This window comes from Tiliqua scincoides, chromosome 2 (genome assembly GCF_035046505.1).
Source record: "Tiliqua scincoides isolate rTilSci1 chromosome 2, rTilSci1.hap2, whole genome shotgun sequence".
Classification (NCBI taxonomy): domain Eukaryota; kingdom Metazoa; phylum Chordata; class Lepidosauria; order Squamata; family Scincidae; genus Tiliqua; species Tiliqua scincoides.
The window spans coordinates 258,095,908-258,111,467 of NC_089822.1; the positions used below are offsets into that span (position 1 = coordinate 258,095,908).

Genomic DNA, 15,560 nt, shown 5'->3' on the forward strand with positions numbered 1-15,560 from the left:
AAAGTATTAAAGATGAACAGTATGAAGATTGGGTGCTCTAAGCTAGATTGTGCATGCCAGGGTGCTCCAAAAGCAGGGTTTGGACACAGCAGTGCAGACTGGCCCAGGGCCAGGAATTTTATCAGGTGGTTCAAAGTTTCTTTTGGTCCCCGTTCCAAAGGGAGAAGGTGTGAAACAGGGCGAGGGGAGGGCAGCGATGGGGGCAGTGATACTCGCAGGAAAACACCACTCAAGGATAACTCAGAAGAAGAAAATAACAAAGCCAGGACCTTAGGCAGGGTTGGGCGCTTGATTTTGGAGACTCAACTTGAGTTGTGAAAACATATGTTTTCCAAGACTCGTGGGAACTTGAGTTACATGTAAGTCACTGATTTGGGCGCTGACTTGGGACTCATGGCAGTGACTCAGAAAAGAGTCGTGACCCTTAAACATGAGTAACAAAGACTTGTGGGTTTTGGCCCACGACAGGTTTCTGTCAGTGTGTGCTTGCTCACTATTTTTGCCACTTCCGCCTCGCCCTGAAAGACCTGGCACTGGGTGGATGTAGCCTTGTGTTGCTGCTGCTGCTGCTGCTGTTGCCACTACTTGGCCAACTGACATGCTACCACCTCGTTGATCCGTGATCCACCCATTGTCATGTCTGATGAGGTCAGCCCCATCTGCCGGCCTGCTCACTTCCAGTCTGACTGTACGCCTCTGATCCGTATCAGTTCTTCAACCCTGCCTGTGTGCCCCTCTGTGCCTTAGGCTGCAATGAATGTGCAGTCCTAATCCTCCACAGTTATCTGGGAGGAAGCTCCATTGACTGGCCACAATGGGACTTCTGAATAAAGCTGCAAAGGATTGGGTTGTAAGCCTCCCGGCTACTGCAGGCAACCCTCCCTCCCACCTGATGCTTCCGTTCCCTCATGCTTTTGGTCCCCTCTCCCCTTATCAAGCTCAAACGCCTCCCTGTTGGTCCATCGTGTGCTGTTTGGCACTCCTTCTAAAGATGGAATTGGGAGTTGTGATGTGAATGGGGGATTGTCGTCGCTGGGGTTTGTAAGGAACTGATTGATCAACACTTTCTGCACTGCTGCACTCACTCAAATATAACAGCAGAGCTTTGGTTTACACATAAATGAAATGAAAATGGTGTTTGAAGAGAAGGACTTCAACACATCGCTGATGGCAGATGGGATGGGTACATCGGGGAGCGTTAAATGAGAACTCCAACACCCCTTCCCCACTAACAACTCCTTTTTTTCTGTGAAGCCACATCTGACTAGTGGCTTGACTGGGTTCCTGAAAAGACTCAAACTTGAGTAAAAACAAGTCAGGATGAGTTGTGACAGCTGCCCCTTATGACTTGTGAGTGAGTCGAGGGGTGAAGACTTGTGACTCGACTTGTGACTCAGCTCAGTGACTCTGGCACAACCTAGATCTTTGAGAAAAAAAGCAATGAAATGTTTTCTGTTTTCTCTCCAGGATCAGATCTGCCGCTCCCTGGAGATCCTGAGGAAAGAGAGGAAAAGCATTTTGGTATATAAGGCTGAGAGTGAGAAGGAAAGCTATGACTTGCTTGTAAGTATTAGCAGTGCTCATTATATTAGAAAATGAACACATATCTGGAACAGAATGCAAAACGCAGAAGAGCCATGAGGTAGCTCTGATCCTCAGACTGTGCATCATGGAGACTCTGCAATGCTCTCATCCCACCCAGGAAATATTCATGGATTGATCTTCAGATTCCTCTAAGGCTGGGCCTTAACTCTTCCACTGATACACAGCACTTGCCTATGCATGCTTTGAAGTCCCACTCTGTTCAATGGGGCTTGCTCCAAGGAAAGCATGCATCGGATTGGAGCCACAACCTGTTTCAAAAGGCCCATGGTTCTTACAATGTTCCTCCAGGCACTGTAACACTGACCTGCTTTTTCTCCTCTTCCATGTTCCTGTTGCAGAGACAAATGGATGAAGAGAGGGAGAAGACTGCAGCTGCCTTCAGACAACTGCACCAGTTTCTGGAGGAACAAGAGAAGCTCCTGCTGGCCCGGGTGGAAGAGGTGAAGCAGGAGATTGCAAGGAGTCAGGATGAGCACATAGCCAGACTTTCTGGGGAGCTCTCCTCCCTTAACAGTTTCATCCAGGAGGTGGAGGAGAAGCAGCAGCAGCAGTCAGAGAATGAACTCCTGCAGGTAAGTCTGACCTTGTAAATGGCTGAGTTTGGCAGGTGCCTCCATACAGGAAGATTTCATGGAATTAAAACAATGAATGACCGTATCCATAAGAAGGTAGAGAGATTTCTGTATGATATTACTTTATTTGGTAGTTTTAACAATAAAACTCCATCAAGCTTGTCAAACTGTGTTGATTGATTATGTAGATATGGGGGAGAATTGCCTCAATGGACTTGTTAAAATATTGGAAGAATCTCTCTGTCCTGGAGACTAATGGATGTGCTGAAATCCCTCCAGAGCTATCTGTGAGGCTGCCCAGTGCTGTAATCAGTAGAGAGTGGCAGATTTGGGATGGCTGGAGGCACAGGTGGTCCTGTCCTTTGTGCTGCCTGGGTCCAGGCCAGCAGAATGTGGCTGCCCCTACGAAGGCGAATGCTACCTCCCACTCTTGTGTCCAGGAGCCTTCAGTGGGCTGGAGGAGGCTGTGCTGAAGCCTCCTGAAGGCCTCAGTCAAATCTGGTTTTCATCCCAAAATCAGAAGAGGGGCTTAAAAACCCTCTGGAGGCCTTACAAGACCTTTGGAGGGCTGGGGAAGCTGCACATGGCTTCCCTGGCCTTCCAAAGATCTCTGTAAGGGGGTGAAGAAAGGTGGGGGGGTTGAAAGGAAGGTGGCGGTGCCCCTGAAGGCATCGTGCCCTGTGGCCTTTGCTCCCCTTGACACTCTCAGGTACCAGTGGTTGGAGAGGGATAAGAGTCCAAGTGCTTGCAGTAGATGGCAAGCTGAGCACAGGTTTGCAGCTGAGCAGTTAAAGTAAAAGCTGGTTGGACTCATTATGGGTTTGATATACTAGACTCAAAGTCAAACACCAGGATAGCATTGCTTTGACCAATAGATGCATTTCCATGTTTCTGCTACTGAGGTTTTATTTATTAAATGAACATTAACCGACCTTGCTAATTATATTATCTTCCTAAGGGCACAATCCTAGCCAGGTCTACTCAGAGGTAAGTCCTATTTTGTTCAATGGGGCTTACTCTCAGGAAAGTGTGGTTAGGATTGTAGCCTAAGGGCCCCATCCTATCCAGTTTTCCAGTGCGGGCGCAGAAGTGCCGATGGTGTTTACGCTGCATCCTGTGGTGGGGAGGCAGTCACAGAGGCCTCCTCAAATAATAATAATAATAATAATAATAATAATAATAATAATAGTACAGGTATTTATATACCACCTTTCTTGGTCGTCAGATTTCTCCTCAGACTTTAATTCAAGGTGGTTTACATAGGCAGGCTATACTAAATCCCTATAGGGATTTTTACAATTGACGGTATGGGAACCTCCTCAAGGTATGGGAACTTTTTTCCCCTTACCTGGGCCTGCATTGTGGCTACACCAGCACTGGAAAATGGGATAGGATTGGGCCCTAAGTCAGTTATCGGTGTTAAAAGCGTAGTGCAGGCCCCATGTTACTTGTTGGTTTGACATTTGTAGACTTCATAACCTACAGATGCCGATCTGCCCCCCTTCCGCTGAAGCACAGCTCTGGTTGGGTCTGAAGGTTTCTGAGCCCGCATGCTGTCTCCAGAATGGACATTGGGGAACTCTTCCCCAGGCCTCGGAATGCCTTATAAAGGCATAAAAATGTCACTTCTGGTTTCCCAGGGAAACAGGAAGCAGGGTTATTTGGACCTAAATGCCTATTCTGGGACCCACAGAAGCAATGGACTGCCAGTGGTCAAATGCTGCCTCTGCAGGTCTCAGAAACCTCCAAACCTGACCAGAGCTGTGCTCCAGTTGGGTTCAGAGGGTGCACCCCCCAAAAACTGTGAGTTTGAATACCCACAGTTTTCCTTATTTACAGGAGTTCTGGGCACTGAATCCTATGCATGTCTCCTCAGAAGTGAGCCCCACTGAGTGCAATAGGGCTTACTCCCAGGTCAGCGTATATAAGATTGCAGCCCAAATATCTTCACCAACTGCTCTGTTGAAGAGTAGTGTCTTCTGCATGTGCTTGGAGGGAAACAGGGAGCGGGTTTGAGGGGTGTCCTCAGGAAGGATTCTACACATTTGTGGCACAGCTGCTGAAAAATTTCTGTGCCTGGTGCCCAGGAAGCATACTTGAGCTGCAGGTGGGTCAGAAAGCAGGGATTATGAAGGAGACCTTCAGCCTCTGGCAGAGACATGTGGGCACTTAGTCAGATTTCATTGTCTCATAAGGGTTTCTTCACTGAGTTTTGTCTGCTTTCTCTTGTTTCTCTCTAGAATGTTGGAGACACCTTAGAGAGGTGAGTGGAGCCCGCTTTTTCCTTCATGTATTATGAGTCAAGGAATTGTCTCTAGATGTCCCCAGCTAGCTGGGCAGAGGCACCTTTTTATGTGGTGTCCTCTTTTCCTGAAAGCAACTGTCCCTCTTCAGCCACTATGGTGTCCTTTCCAGTGATTGCTCCTGGTGTCTCTTCTGTATTTTTTTTTTTAGTTTGAGAACCCTTTGGAGACAGGGAACCATGTACTGATGTATTTTGATATGTAAGCTGCTTTGTGGACTACTCTTGCTGAAAAACTTTATATAAGTATTCTTAGTAGTCGTATGTGAAGAAAGCTGATATTGTTCTGTCCCCACTGAGTTGCCCGACTGAATTACAGCAGTGAAAACCTCAAAGTGGAAGCTTCCATTCAAGGGTGCATTAGACCTGAGAAGCTTGACTAGCACTTTCCCAGCCCATACTGGGGAGATTGGTGCTCCAGATGCACTTTTTTAGAAGTCTGTTTTTGCCACATCTCACTAGACTGGAGGACTGGTCCAAGACACCAAGGGTGACTTATTTGCTTGCTGGTGCTCCCCTTGTCCCCATTTCACTACAATTGCATGTCTCTGCCCCTTCTGTCATGCTATCTGATCTACTCTAGGACATGTGTGGTGCTACATACACACCGGGGGGACGGGACACAAATGTGCAGGAACCAGACATTTAGAGTCATGGCACATGTTCATTTGATTGTGGCATTTAACAATGACAGGTGAAATCCAAGCTTTAGTTGCAATCAAAATAGCTTTTATAAGAACAGCCCCACTGGATCAGGCCATAGGCCCATCTAGTCCAGCTTCCTGTATCTCACAGCGGCCCACCAAATGCCCCAGGGAGCACACCAGATAACAAGAGACGTCATCCTGGTGCCCTCCCTTGCATCTGGCATTCTGACATAACCCATTTCTAAAATCAGGAGGTTGCGCATACACATCATGGCTTGTACCCCATAATGGATTTTTCCTCCAGAAACTTGTCCAATCCCCTTTTAAAGGCGTCTAGGCTAGACGCCATCACCACATCCTGTGGCAAGGAGTTCCACAGACCGACCACACGCTGAGTAAAGAAATATTTTCTTTTGTCTGTCCTAACCCGCCCAACACTCAATTTTAGTGGATGTCCCCTGGTTCTGGTGTTATGTGAGAGTGTAAAGAGCATCTCCCTATCCACTCTCTCCATCCCTTGCATAATTTTGTATGTCTCAATCATGTCCCCCCTCAGGCGTCTCTTTTCTAGGCTGAAGAGGCCCAAACGCCGTAGCCTTTCCTCATAAGGAAGGTGCCCCAGCCCCGTAATCATCTTAGTCGCTCTGTTTTGCACCTTTTCCATTTCCACTATGTCTTTTTTGAGATGCGGCGACCAGAACTGGACACAATACTCCAGGTGTGGCCTTACCATAGATTTGTACAATGGCATTATAATACTAGCCGTTTTGTTCTCAGTACCCTTCCTAATGATCCCAAGCATAGAATTGGCCTTTTTCACTGCCGTCGCACATTGGGTCCACACTTTCATCGACCTGTCCACCACCACCCCAAGATCTCTCTCCTGATCTGTCACAGACAGCTCAGAACCCATCAGCCTATATCTAAAGTTTTGATTTTTTTGCCCCAATGTGCATGACTTTACACTTACTGACATTGAAGCGCATCTGCCATTTTGCTGCCCATTCTGCCAGTCTGGAGAGATCCTTCTGGAGCTCCTCACAATCACTTCTGGTCTTCACCACTCGGAAAAGTTTGGTGTCGTCTGCAAACTTAGCCACTTCACTGCTCAACCCTGTCTCCAGGTCATTTATGAAGAGGTTGAAAAGCACCGGTCCCAGAACAGATCCTTGGGGCACACTGCTTTTCACCTCTCTCCATTGTGAAAATTGCCCATTGACACCCACTCTCTGCTTCCTGGCCTCCAACCAGTTCTCAATCCACGAGAGGACCTGTCCTCTAATTCCCTGACTGTGGAGTTTTTTCAGTAGCCTTTGGTGAGGGATCGTTTCAAACGCCTTCTGAAAGTCCAGATATATAATGTCCATGGGTTCTCCCGCATCCACATGCCTGTTGACCTTTTCAAAGAATTCTATAAGGTTCGTGAGGCAAGACTTACCCTTACAGAAGCCATGCTGACTCTCCCTCAGCAAGGCCTGTTCGTCTATGTGTTTTGATAGGTGGGTCGGTTGTACACTAGGAGTAAATGTAAAATGCAATAAAATGAACAAGCAGTCATTGAAAAGAGTGCGTGTATGCAACTTGCACACAGCTAAAAGCCAAGCAGCATTTGGTACTAAATAGAATAGAAATGGAGGGGAAAGGAGAAATGGGAGACAAAAGGCAGGAGGTGTGGGGCAGTAGTTGGGGCTGCCTGAAGCTGTCTGAAGCTGAGCAGAAGCAGCTCTATTCATGCCTGGGAGATGACTCCCCAGAGAGCATCCATTTCTCTCTGCTACACTTTTCTCCATTTTTAGACTTCCTGCTATTTTCTTCCACCTCCTTCCTTCCTTCCTTCCTTCCTTCCTTCCTTCCTTCCTTCCTTTTACTGCACTTGGGAATTCTGGACTTTATAGATGGTGACGTGACATTATATCTCTGTGCCAGGTGCAAGAGGGAGTCGTTTGAGAATCCTGGGGCATTTCCTATCGCACTGATGTGGAAGATCCATGACTTCTGTGACATCAATCCCTTTCTGGAGGCCATCATGAAGCAGTTCAAAGGTACAAATAATGGCTACTAGGACGTTATTCATGGGTACTATGGATGTAAAAGATTCCCAGTCACTTGTAGTGTTGGAGAACGCTAAGACAGTAGATGCCAGTTGAGGAGAATACAGAGATGCCTGCCCTTTCCTTTCCCCCTCCCCCCGGTGCAGCAGTGCCAAAAAGGCTACCGTGACACTGTTTGGGGTGGGGAAGTTGTGGAGGTCTCCTCTGGGTAGGGGAACATTCCTTCCCTTACCTGATGGATCTGCAGTGCAGAGGTTTACTGAGTAGACTCCTTGAACCAGATAATTTGTTGGTGCAAGTCTGCATTAACTCAGGACAATGCTAACCCATCACCATTGACTGAACTCATCCCCATCGCCACCCTTTCCCACCTTCCCCAACCCATGCCTGCTCACCCTGTCCTGCCTTCCCAGCTTCTTCAGCTCCATTGGCGCACTCTTCCAATGGGCACAGGGTGGCTGCAACCCAACACAGCTCTGTGCAGTGCTGGAACTGATTTTCTGACTGACAGAAGGCTTACAGTGCTTCCAAGTCCTTCCTTATTTAACAGGGAGGAATGGATAGAACAGCATCGAAAAGGAAGCATGTAAGTGTTGCAGCAGCTGTTAACCTGCACATGCCTGATCTCATCTGATCTCAGAAGCTAAGCAGGGTCAGGCCTGGTTAGTACTTGGATGGGAAACCCCGTGGGAATACCGGGTGCTGTAGGCTTACACCATAGTCTTTCGAGACTGAAGGTTGCCAACCGTTTCAGTTTCCTGGGGCTGCAGGACACAAGGCAGCCACAGCTTCTCCTTCCCAAGTGTTGCGGGGGGGGGGGGGGAGGTCCTAATTCTCCAGGCCACCATGCTTATTGGGTGCATATTGGGCATTGTCCATAGTTTAGCTGCTGTTTCAGTATGAATGTGACCAAACAGGGTCTGTCAAAACTGGCCTGTGTGAGTAACTGCTCTGACTTGAATGTGTCCTAGCTGGGCCTCATCAATGGACTGATGGTGACCAGGATTTGCCCTTGGGGTTGGAAGTCCCTCGGGAAGGATCAAGAGGGCAGCTGGACAGTTTCATACTACAGATGATCCTATCCACAGCCTCAGGCCCTACAAGCTGAAAAGAATGCAAAAGAACTGAACCCTCAGGGCCCGCAGTGGGACTTGCCAATATGGAGTCCAAGTCCTGGTGGATGTGAGTGATGCTTATCTTCAGAGTGCTTTGCAGACATGTCACAGCAGACAGTCATATGCTCCAACCTCTTCACCGTTGGAGGCAAATGGAGCAGGCCCTGCGTTATAATTCTGCTGGGTGTTTCTGCTGTTGCAATCATGGGAGATAAAATAACCTTTGTCACTGCTGTCACCACCACATAGGCCCTAAATGAGCCCTAAATGAGCTTGATTGAATTCATTAGGAGCCTTCCTTCATCATCACTCCAGGGGTCTTTCTCTCATTTCATCCAATCCAGGACCCAGGTCATTTCTTTGGGGGCCGAACCAATGTATCTGATGATGAGTATCTGGCTCTGGTTGATCTTGGTTTTGAATATCTGGTTGGGAAACTACTTGGGGAAACTCAGGTTGTCTCCTCTCAACTCCAAGAATGAGAGAGAACTATTGGAAATAGCTCACTTCTGGCAGTGGCATTGCTGCGGGGGGGGGGGGTGGACTGCAGTGGGTGATGCTCTTGGGGGTGGTGGTGACACCACTACTGACCAAAATTTGTAAAGTATTGGTATTTCCAAATACCACCTTCACGTTATATATCACTGATAAGTAATTTACTGCAGAATGAAATGCAATAAACCACATGGAAAGATCTGTATTCTATCAGACGTTATAACCTTATACCCAGAAAAGGAAAACACAACTCCCGTATGTAACAAAAAGTGGATTGTGTCAACTCAAAACTGACCAGTGAGACAGATTGTTCTGAGAGCCAATGAGATGTTATTATGTAACAGCAGGGAACCAATAAGGTGTTAGTCTGACTCAGCTCTCATTCCCATGTATCAGAGCTAATACTAGACCTCTTATTCAGTTGTGTGAGTGTCATCAAGCTGATCACTGCGAACAGTTTTTTGTTGGTTACTGATTTGTTGGGTTACTTCTATTGTTATATATTAAAATGAATGAATGAATTTAATGGGGGTTACACCAATTCTAGTGATGCCATTGTATTTAGGTTGCGTGTATGATATTGTAATTTATTCTGTATGGTCTGATACGGGAGGAGGTCCATCATGAGAGTGACACAATGAGCTCTTGCACCAGGTGTCACAAACCCTAGTGAAGTCCCTGCCCCTGGTAATAAAAAACACTGGCGTGATCACCTAAGCAAATCACTCTGGCATAAGAGAGCCACAAGGATTTTAATTTGCAGTCTTAACTGCCATATATAGTTGGACTAACCTCCGACTGATCTGGGCAGAATTGGCTTCCTTCTCCAACTTTCCAGCCAGCACATGGGCACATTTCTGCAGGCATTCTGCAGTCTTCCTGGCACTTCTCACTGAAGGTTCTTCCAGGCTAACATGGCTCTAGATTGTTCCTGAAACCCCAAACTTGAGTTCTGAGATGGTGCCAAGATGCAGCTTTGGAAAATACTTCAGTAAACTTAGGCCCCAGTTCCGCTAAAGTCTATTGTGACTAAGGGCACAATCTCAACTGCGTCCTAGGCCGGCACAAGTCCCTTGCGCCAGCCCAGGAAGGTTGCAAACGTGCTATAAAGCACATTTGCTCCTCCTCAGGAGTTGGCTAGGCTGGCACAGGGACGTGCACTGACCCACAGAAACTGCATCCAACTGCCACACCGACTTGGGGAGGGAGGGTTGTGTTGGCCAAGCTCAGCCGATGCAGGAGTCTGCAGAGGGCAGGGAGGAGGTGGGAGGGAGGCATTCCTGAGCAGGGGGAGGGCAGACAGAGGGTGTTCCTGGGGGCAGGTGGGTGGAGAGTGGGAAGCAGGGCTGGGGACCAGGCTGTGATGCGGAATCCCAGCCCTGTTTCCTGAGCAGTGCGGAGCAGCTTGAAGCTGCTCCATTCTCCTTGGACTTGTGCGATCTCTGGAAGTGGCACCAGTCCAAGGAGACCCATTAGGGCTGTGGTGGCTTACCCAGGGGTAAGGGAAAGAGTTTCCCCTTGCCTCTGGTTTAGCCACTTCTGGTCCCAATCTTGCGCTGGATACAACACAGGCCTCCTGGCCTGCCTGTTCCAGTGCAATATAGGATTGCGCTGCACATCCTATTGACCTGAGTGGAAAAATTGTTGTGACTCATTTAGGCTCAATTATTGTGACTCACTCAATTAATGGCTTCAACTTGATTCCATCCCATCACATGTTTAGCTAATTTCGACCTTAGGGCATCAGTCCTTACTATGCATCATACCAAATGAATTCCATTCAAGGGAATTTAACTTCTGAGTAGCCAAGATTAGAATTGATCTATAAATGTTTTAAGGTAATAGTCTTTAAGTGTTGACTGGCCAAATGTGATCATTTTCATATTGGTTTTTCTTTTGAATTCTAGTACAGGTATGATAGGATTTGTTGAAAAAATGTGCATTAAGAGAAGACAAGTGTGACTATCTCAAAAGAAATCAGAATTGTAGGAGATGCCTGCATTCCCCCATGTCTGTTCCAACTTTGTGATTTGAATTAAGAAAAATTAGATTTTTTTTTTTTTCTGCACAGCATGTGTTCTAAGCACAGTGGTGTGATACTTCATCTCTGTTCCCTTTTCTTCCCCAGACTCTCTGTTATCTGGACTTCAGATTCAAGAAGGTAAACGGTGGGATCGAATAGAGGACAGAAGTCAATAAAGAGGATGGGAGACTTGTACAGAATTTCTTGCTTCTTTCATTCAGTTCTTCTTGGGAACCATGAGTGGCTTACTTGGCAGTAGTGGGAAAGGAGTAGGAGGGACTGATTTCGTGCCAATTTCCTCTAGCTCTCAGTATTTGCTCATATTTGAAAATTTTTACCCCATCATTAGTAATTTTTACCCATCGGTTAGCATTTTAAATACTAGAGCAGCTCACAGATGCTACAGTCCTGCTATTTCAGTAGTGCTGAGTCAGCCCAAAATTAATCTAGTCCAGGGGTGCCCAAACCCCGGCCCGGGGGCCACTTGCGGCCCTCGGGGACTCCCAATGCGGCCCGCAGGGAGCCTCCAGTCTCCAACGAGACTCTGGCCCTCCAGAGACTTGCTGGAGCCCATGCTGGCCCAACGCGAGTGTTTACAGCATGAGGGTGACTGTTCAACCTCTCATATGAGCTGTGGGATGAGGGCTCCCTCCACTACTTGCTGTTTCACATTTGTGATGCAGCAGTGGCAGCAAAGGAAAGACCAGCCTTGCTTTGTGCAAGGCCTTTTATAGGCCTTGAGCTACTGCAAGACCTTCATTCATTCATAGAAGTTCCATCTCTAATATATTAATTTATGTAAATATATTCAAATTTGAAATGTAAATTAATTCTTTTCCCCCCAGCCCCCAACACAGTGTCAGAGAGATGATATGGCCCTCCTGCCAAAAAGTTTGGACACCTCTGATCTAGTCCAACAATGGGGCTACCAGATGCCTAGGGAAGCCCACAAATGGGGCCCTAAGGCCGAGGCTATCACATTTGTTCTGAGAATCTGGTGCTTGGAGGGAGGCCTGCAAATAGCTACATGCCTGGTCTCCTGTGCTCTTAGGCGAACATCAGCTCTTAGGCGAACCAATGGTTGACTTAAGATTGGGGAGGAATATTGGCCACCAATATTTCAGGGTTTTTGTGGACCACCCTACCTCAAGTATCTTGTTCTCCTGACATGAGCGCTCCATTTCACTACCAAGGCTTATAGATATTCTTAGATCATTCCCTTTCTGAAATTTTCCCTTTCTTTTCATTTTGTCTGACCTTGGTCTGCTGCCAGTCAGTTTCACTGGGCAACTCTCAATTCTATCACATGAAAGAGAGTGAACTTTTCCCTTCCCTCCCTAAACTAAGTTGCTCCAAACCCAGTTTCTGCAAATTTCCAGCTTTAAATTTAGTTTGAGGCCCTGACTGCGTCTCTGTTATATTTTGTAGTTGTGCCATGTAAAAGATTGGAGCCTTAGGGTCCAATCCTATTCAGCTTTCCAGCATCAGTACAATCTCAATGCAGCCCCAAGGTAAGGGGTCAAATGTTCCCATAGCTTGAGGATGCCCCCTGTGACTGCCTCCCCACCACAGGATGCACTACACACCCCATTGGCACGACTGCACTGGCACTGGAAAATTGGATTGGGCCCTCAGTCTAGTTCAGGGGTGTCAAGCATAAGGCCCACAGGCTGAATGTGGCCCCTGGAAACAATTATTCTGGCCCCCGTTATAATTGGGCTCTCTCATATCTTGAAAATACGAACAAGATTTGCATATTTTATCATCTGTCATTTTGAGTTTCTGTGAGAACAAAATGCTTATTTCTGGCCATCATCTGCTCAATGACGTCACTTCCTGCTTAATGATGTCACTTCCAGCCCTCAGCAGGCACCATGAATGCTAACTTTGGCCCTCTGTATGAAACGAGTGTGGCATCCCTGGTCTCGTTTGACACTTTAATGCGTGTTTTATATTGAGAAGTAAGTTTCAGGATCCAGTTCTGATAAACCCCTGTGCCACTGGAACTCATGTTCCAGCAGAGCAGAGTTCTTTATGGCTGTTGCAAAGGGTGACACGCCATACGTTACAATCTGGACGTCAAGGAACATGATGAGCTACTGGGCTGTGTGCTAGCATCCAGAGAAACAGCCTTGGCACCAGTAAATCAGGACATGTGGTGGGAGGGAGGTGGGTTGGAGGAGGAGGAACAGAGTGGAGAAAGCAGATGGAGGCCAGGAAGGGGGTGTATTGGTAGCACCACCACCACCACTGTCCTATCCCCCTTACCAGCCTCAATCCACCTTCCTGGGTGCACTTGTACTTGTTGCAACTATATAGCTGGTGCATGTCCATGTAGACTCAGCAGGAAATGCTGATCTTGTCTGATCTCGGAAGCTAAGCAGGGTCAGGCCTGGTTAGTACTTGGATGGGAGACCGCCTGGGAACACCAGGTGCTGTAGGCTTATACCAGGGGTGCCCAAACCCCAGCCCGGGGGCCACTTTTGGCCCTCAGGGGCTCCCAATCAGGCCCTTGGGGAGCCCCCAGTCTCCAATTAGCCTCTGGCCCTCCAGAGACTTGATGGAGCCCATGCTGGCCCAATGCAACTGCTCTCAGCATGAGGACGACTATTCACCTGAGCTGTGGGACAAGGGCTCCCTCCACTACTTGCTGTTTCATGTCTGTGATGCAGCAGTGGCAGCGAAGGAAAGGTTGGCCTTGCTTTGTGCAAGGCCTTTTACAGGCCTTGAACAACTACAAGGCCTTCATTCATTCATAGAAGTTCAATTTCTAATCATGTATGTAAATTTATTCAAATTTTAAATTTAAATTAATTATTTTTTCCCCCGGCCCCCGACACAGTGTCAGAGAGATGATGTGGCCCTCCTGCCAAAATGTTTGGACACCCCTGGCTTATACCATAGTCTTTTGAGACTGAAGGTTGCCAACCAACCCCCAGTCAAGGTTCCCCAACTGATTCCCTCTGAGCCTAACTGAATAAAGATCATTCCGCAGTGGTAGCCTGAGTGGAGCAGAGACATCAGTGAGTGATGGTGTAGATTCTTGCCTGGTGTGCTAGGAAGTGGGAGGTCAGACCCCTTGGAGCACAAATGGGGCTTCAGCGTGCTTCTAGGTGTTGCAGAGCTGGTCTGCAGTGAAGCTCTTCCTAGTCCAGGCCATTGCAAGGGCATGACCAGGGGACTGTTTTTGGAGCTCCTCAAATCTCCCAGAAAGTCACAAGGATCCAGTTCATGTGGGATGTGTCAAGCAAGCTCTTCTCTTCTTCCCTCCTGTGCTAACTCCTTTACGAAGCAGACCAGAACAATGCTTTCATTTCATATATATCTGAAGCTATTTTAAATCCAAGTGTTTACTCCTCTTGTTCTTGTTGGCAACCTTCAGTCTCGAAAGACTCTGGTATCGCGCTCTGAAAGGTGGTTCTGGCACAGCGTCTAGTGTGGCTGAAAAGGCCAATCTGGGAGTGACAATCCTTTCCACACTGGGAGCAAGTGCAGTCTCTCCCTGGTCTGTCTCCCTGGGTATGGGCCTTCCTTCTTTGCCTCTTAGCCTCAGACTGTTGGCAAAGTGTCTCTTCAAACTGGCCAAGGTAAAAGTGTTTACTCCAGTTTTCTTGTTCCTTAAGCAGCACAAGACAATGATATACAAAATAAAAGCTGCAGCACAAAATATCTACAGTTTTGCAGGCCCCAGAGTGCCCCTCACTCACCATCACTAGACCCGCCCTTCTCACCTCCAAAAGTGGGGGGAAAGCCAGGTTTTGTTTCCAGGCTCAGGATTTTAGAGATTTGTATCCCACCATATAAAAATGCATATGAATGAAATTAGCAATATTAGGATGGTGGTCAGTGCCCAGCTGATTCTGCTTCTCTCCTTTCTCTTCCTTTCTCTCCATCCCAATAGCAAATGTGAGTCTGGATCCAGAGACGGCTCATCCCGGACTCATCGTGTCCGAGGACCACAAATGTGTGACATGCGAAGATGAAGATCAAGATCTGCCCGACAGTCCCGAGAGATTTGAGTGGTTTCCTTATGTGCTTGGATGCGAGGAATTTACAGCAGGGAGACACTTCTGGGAAGTTGCTGTGGAAAGTGAAGATGAATGGGCTGTGGGGGTTGCCAGGAAGTCTGTGAGAAGAAAGGGAGACTATGATCCTAGTCCTGCGGAAGGGATGTGGAATATGGGGATGTGGGATGACGAGTACAGAGTTTCTATTCCCCCGGAAGACCCTTCTTTGTCCCTGAGTCAGGAGCTCAAGAAGATCCGAGTGACTCTGAACTGTGCTGGGAGACGAGTGGCCTTTTTTGATGCTGACACAGGAACCCAACTCTATGTGTTCTCCGATGCCTCTTTCTGCGGAGAGGCCATTCTCCCTTTTTTTTGTGTGTCAGAAGGAGGCCACCTGACCATCTGTCCCTGAGCCACTCAAAGACAGCAGAGAGAGAGTTGTACCTAACCTCACCAGATTCCTGAAATACTTTCAGCCTTTTGCTCAGGACTGGCGGGAGACATCATTTCCTGTAATGTTTGCACTGAATATTTGCAAACATTTGTGCAGCACTGATTGGCTAGCCCTTGTGTCTGTCATGAAATAGTTCCCCCCTCCTGCTGTCAGAGAACTACTTGTGGTGCTGATGGGCTGAGCCTTTTATCAGTCAAAGAGCCATCTTCACCCCTCCCCTTAACCACAGCTGTGCTCAAAGCACGGGGGGGGGGGGGGAATCAAGGAACAAACCTTCAGTCTGATGCTG

The 15,560-nt window shown here is 47.7% G+C and overlaps 1 protein-coding gene and 1 pseudogene across 1 annotated transcript; both read left to right on the forward strand.

Moving 5' to 3' along the window:
• Positions 1 to 814: 814 nt before the first annotated feature.
• LOC136639097 (zinc finger protein RFP-like) lies at positions 815 to 15,229 on the forward strand. The gene is made up of 6 exons (XM_066613122.1): positions 815 to 850; positions 1,468 to 1,563; positions 1,944 to 2,181; positions 7,022 to 7,168; positions 10,916 to 10,948; positions 14,712 to 15,229. Exons 1-6 carry the CDS (start codon positions 815 to 817, stop codon positions 15,227 to 15,229), a joined length of 1,068 nt encoding a protein of 355 aa, XP_066469219.1.
• LOC136643505 (5S ribosomal RNA) lies at positions 7,772 to 7,888 on the forward strand (annotated as a pseudogene).
• Positions 15,230 to 15,560: the final 331 nt, after the last annotated feature.

Bases quoted from the DNA above. Each gene is read 5' to 3' on its own strand.
- LOC136639097 (XM_066613122.1), top strand. From the start codon at position 815: ATGGGACTTCTGAATAAAGCTGCAAAGGATTGGGTT. The intron at 1,564-1,943 runs GTAAGTATTAGC...TTCCTGTTGCAG, and splicing joins AGGAAAGCTATGACTTGCTT to AGACAAATGGATGAAGAGAG. The intron at 7,169-10,915 runs GTACAAATAATG...TTTCTTCCCCAG, and splicing joins CATCATGAAGCAGTTCAAAG to ACTCTCTGTTATCTGGACTT.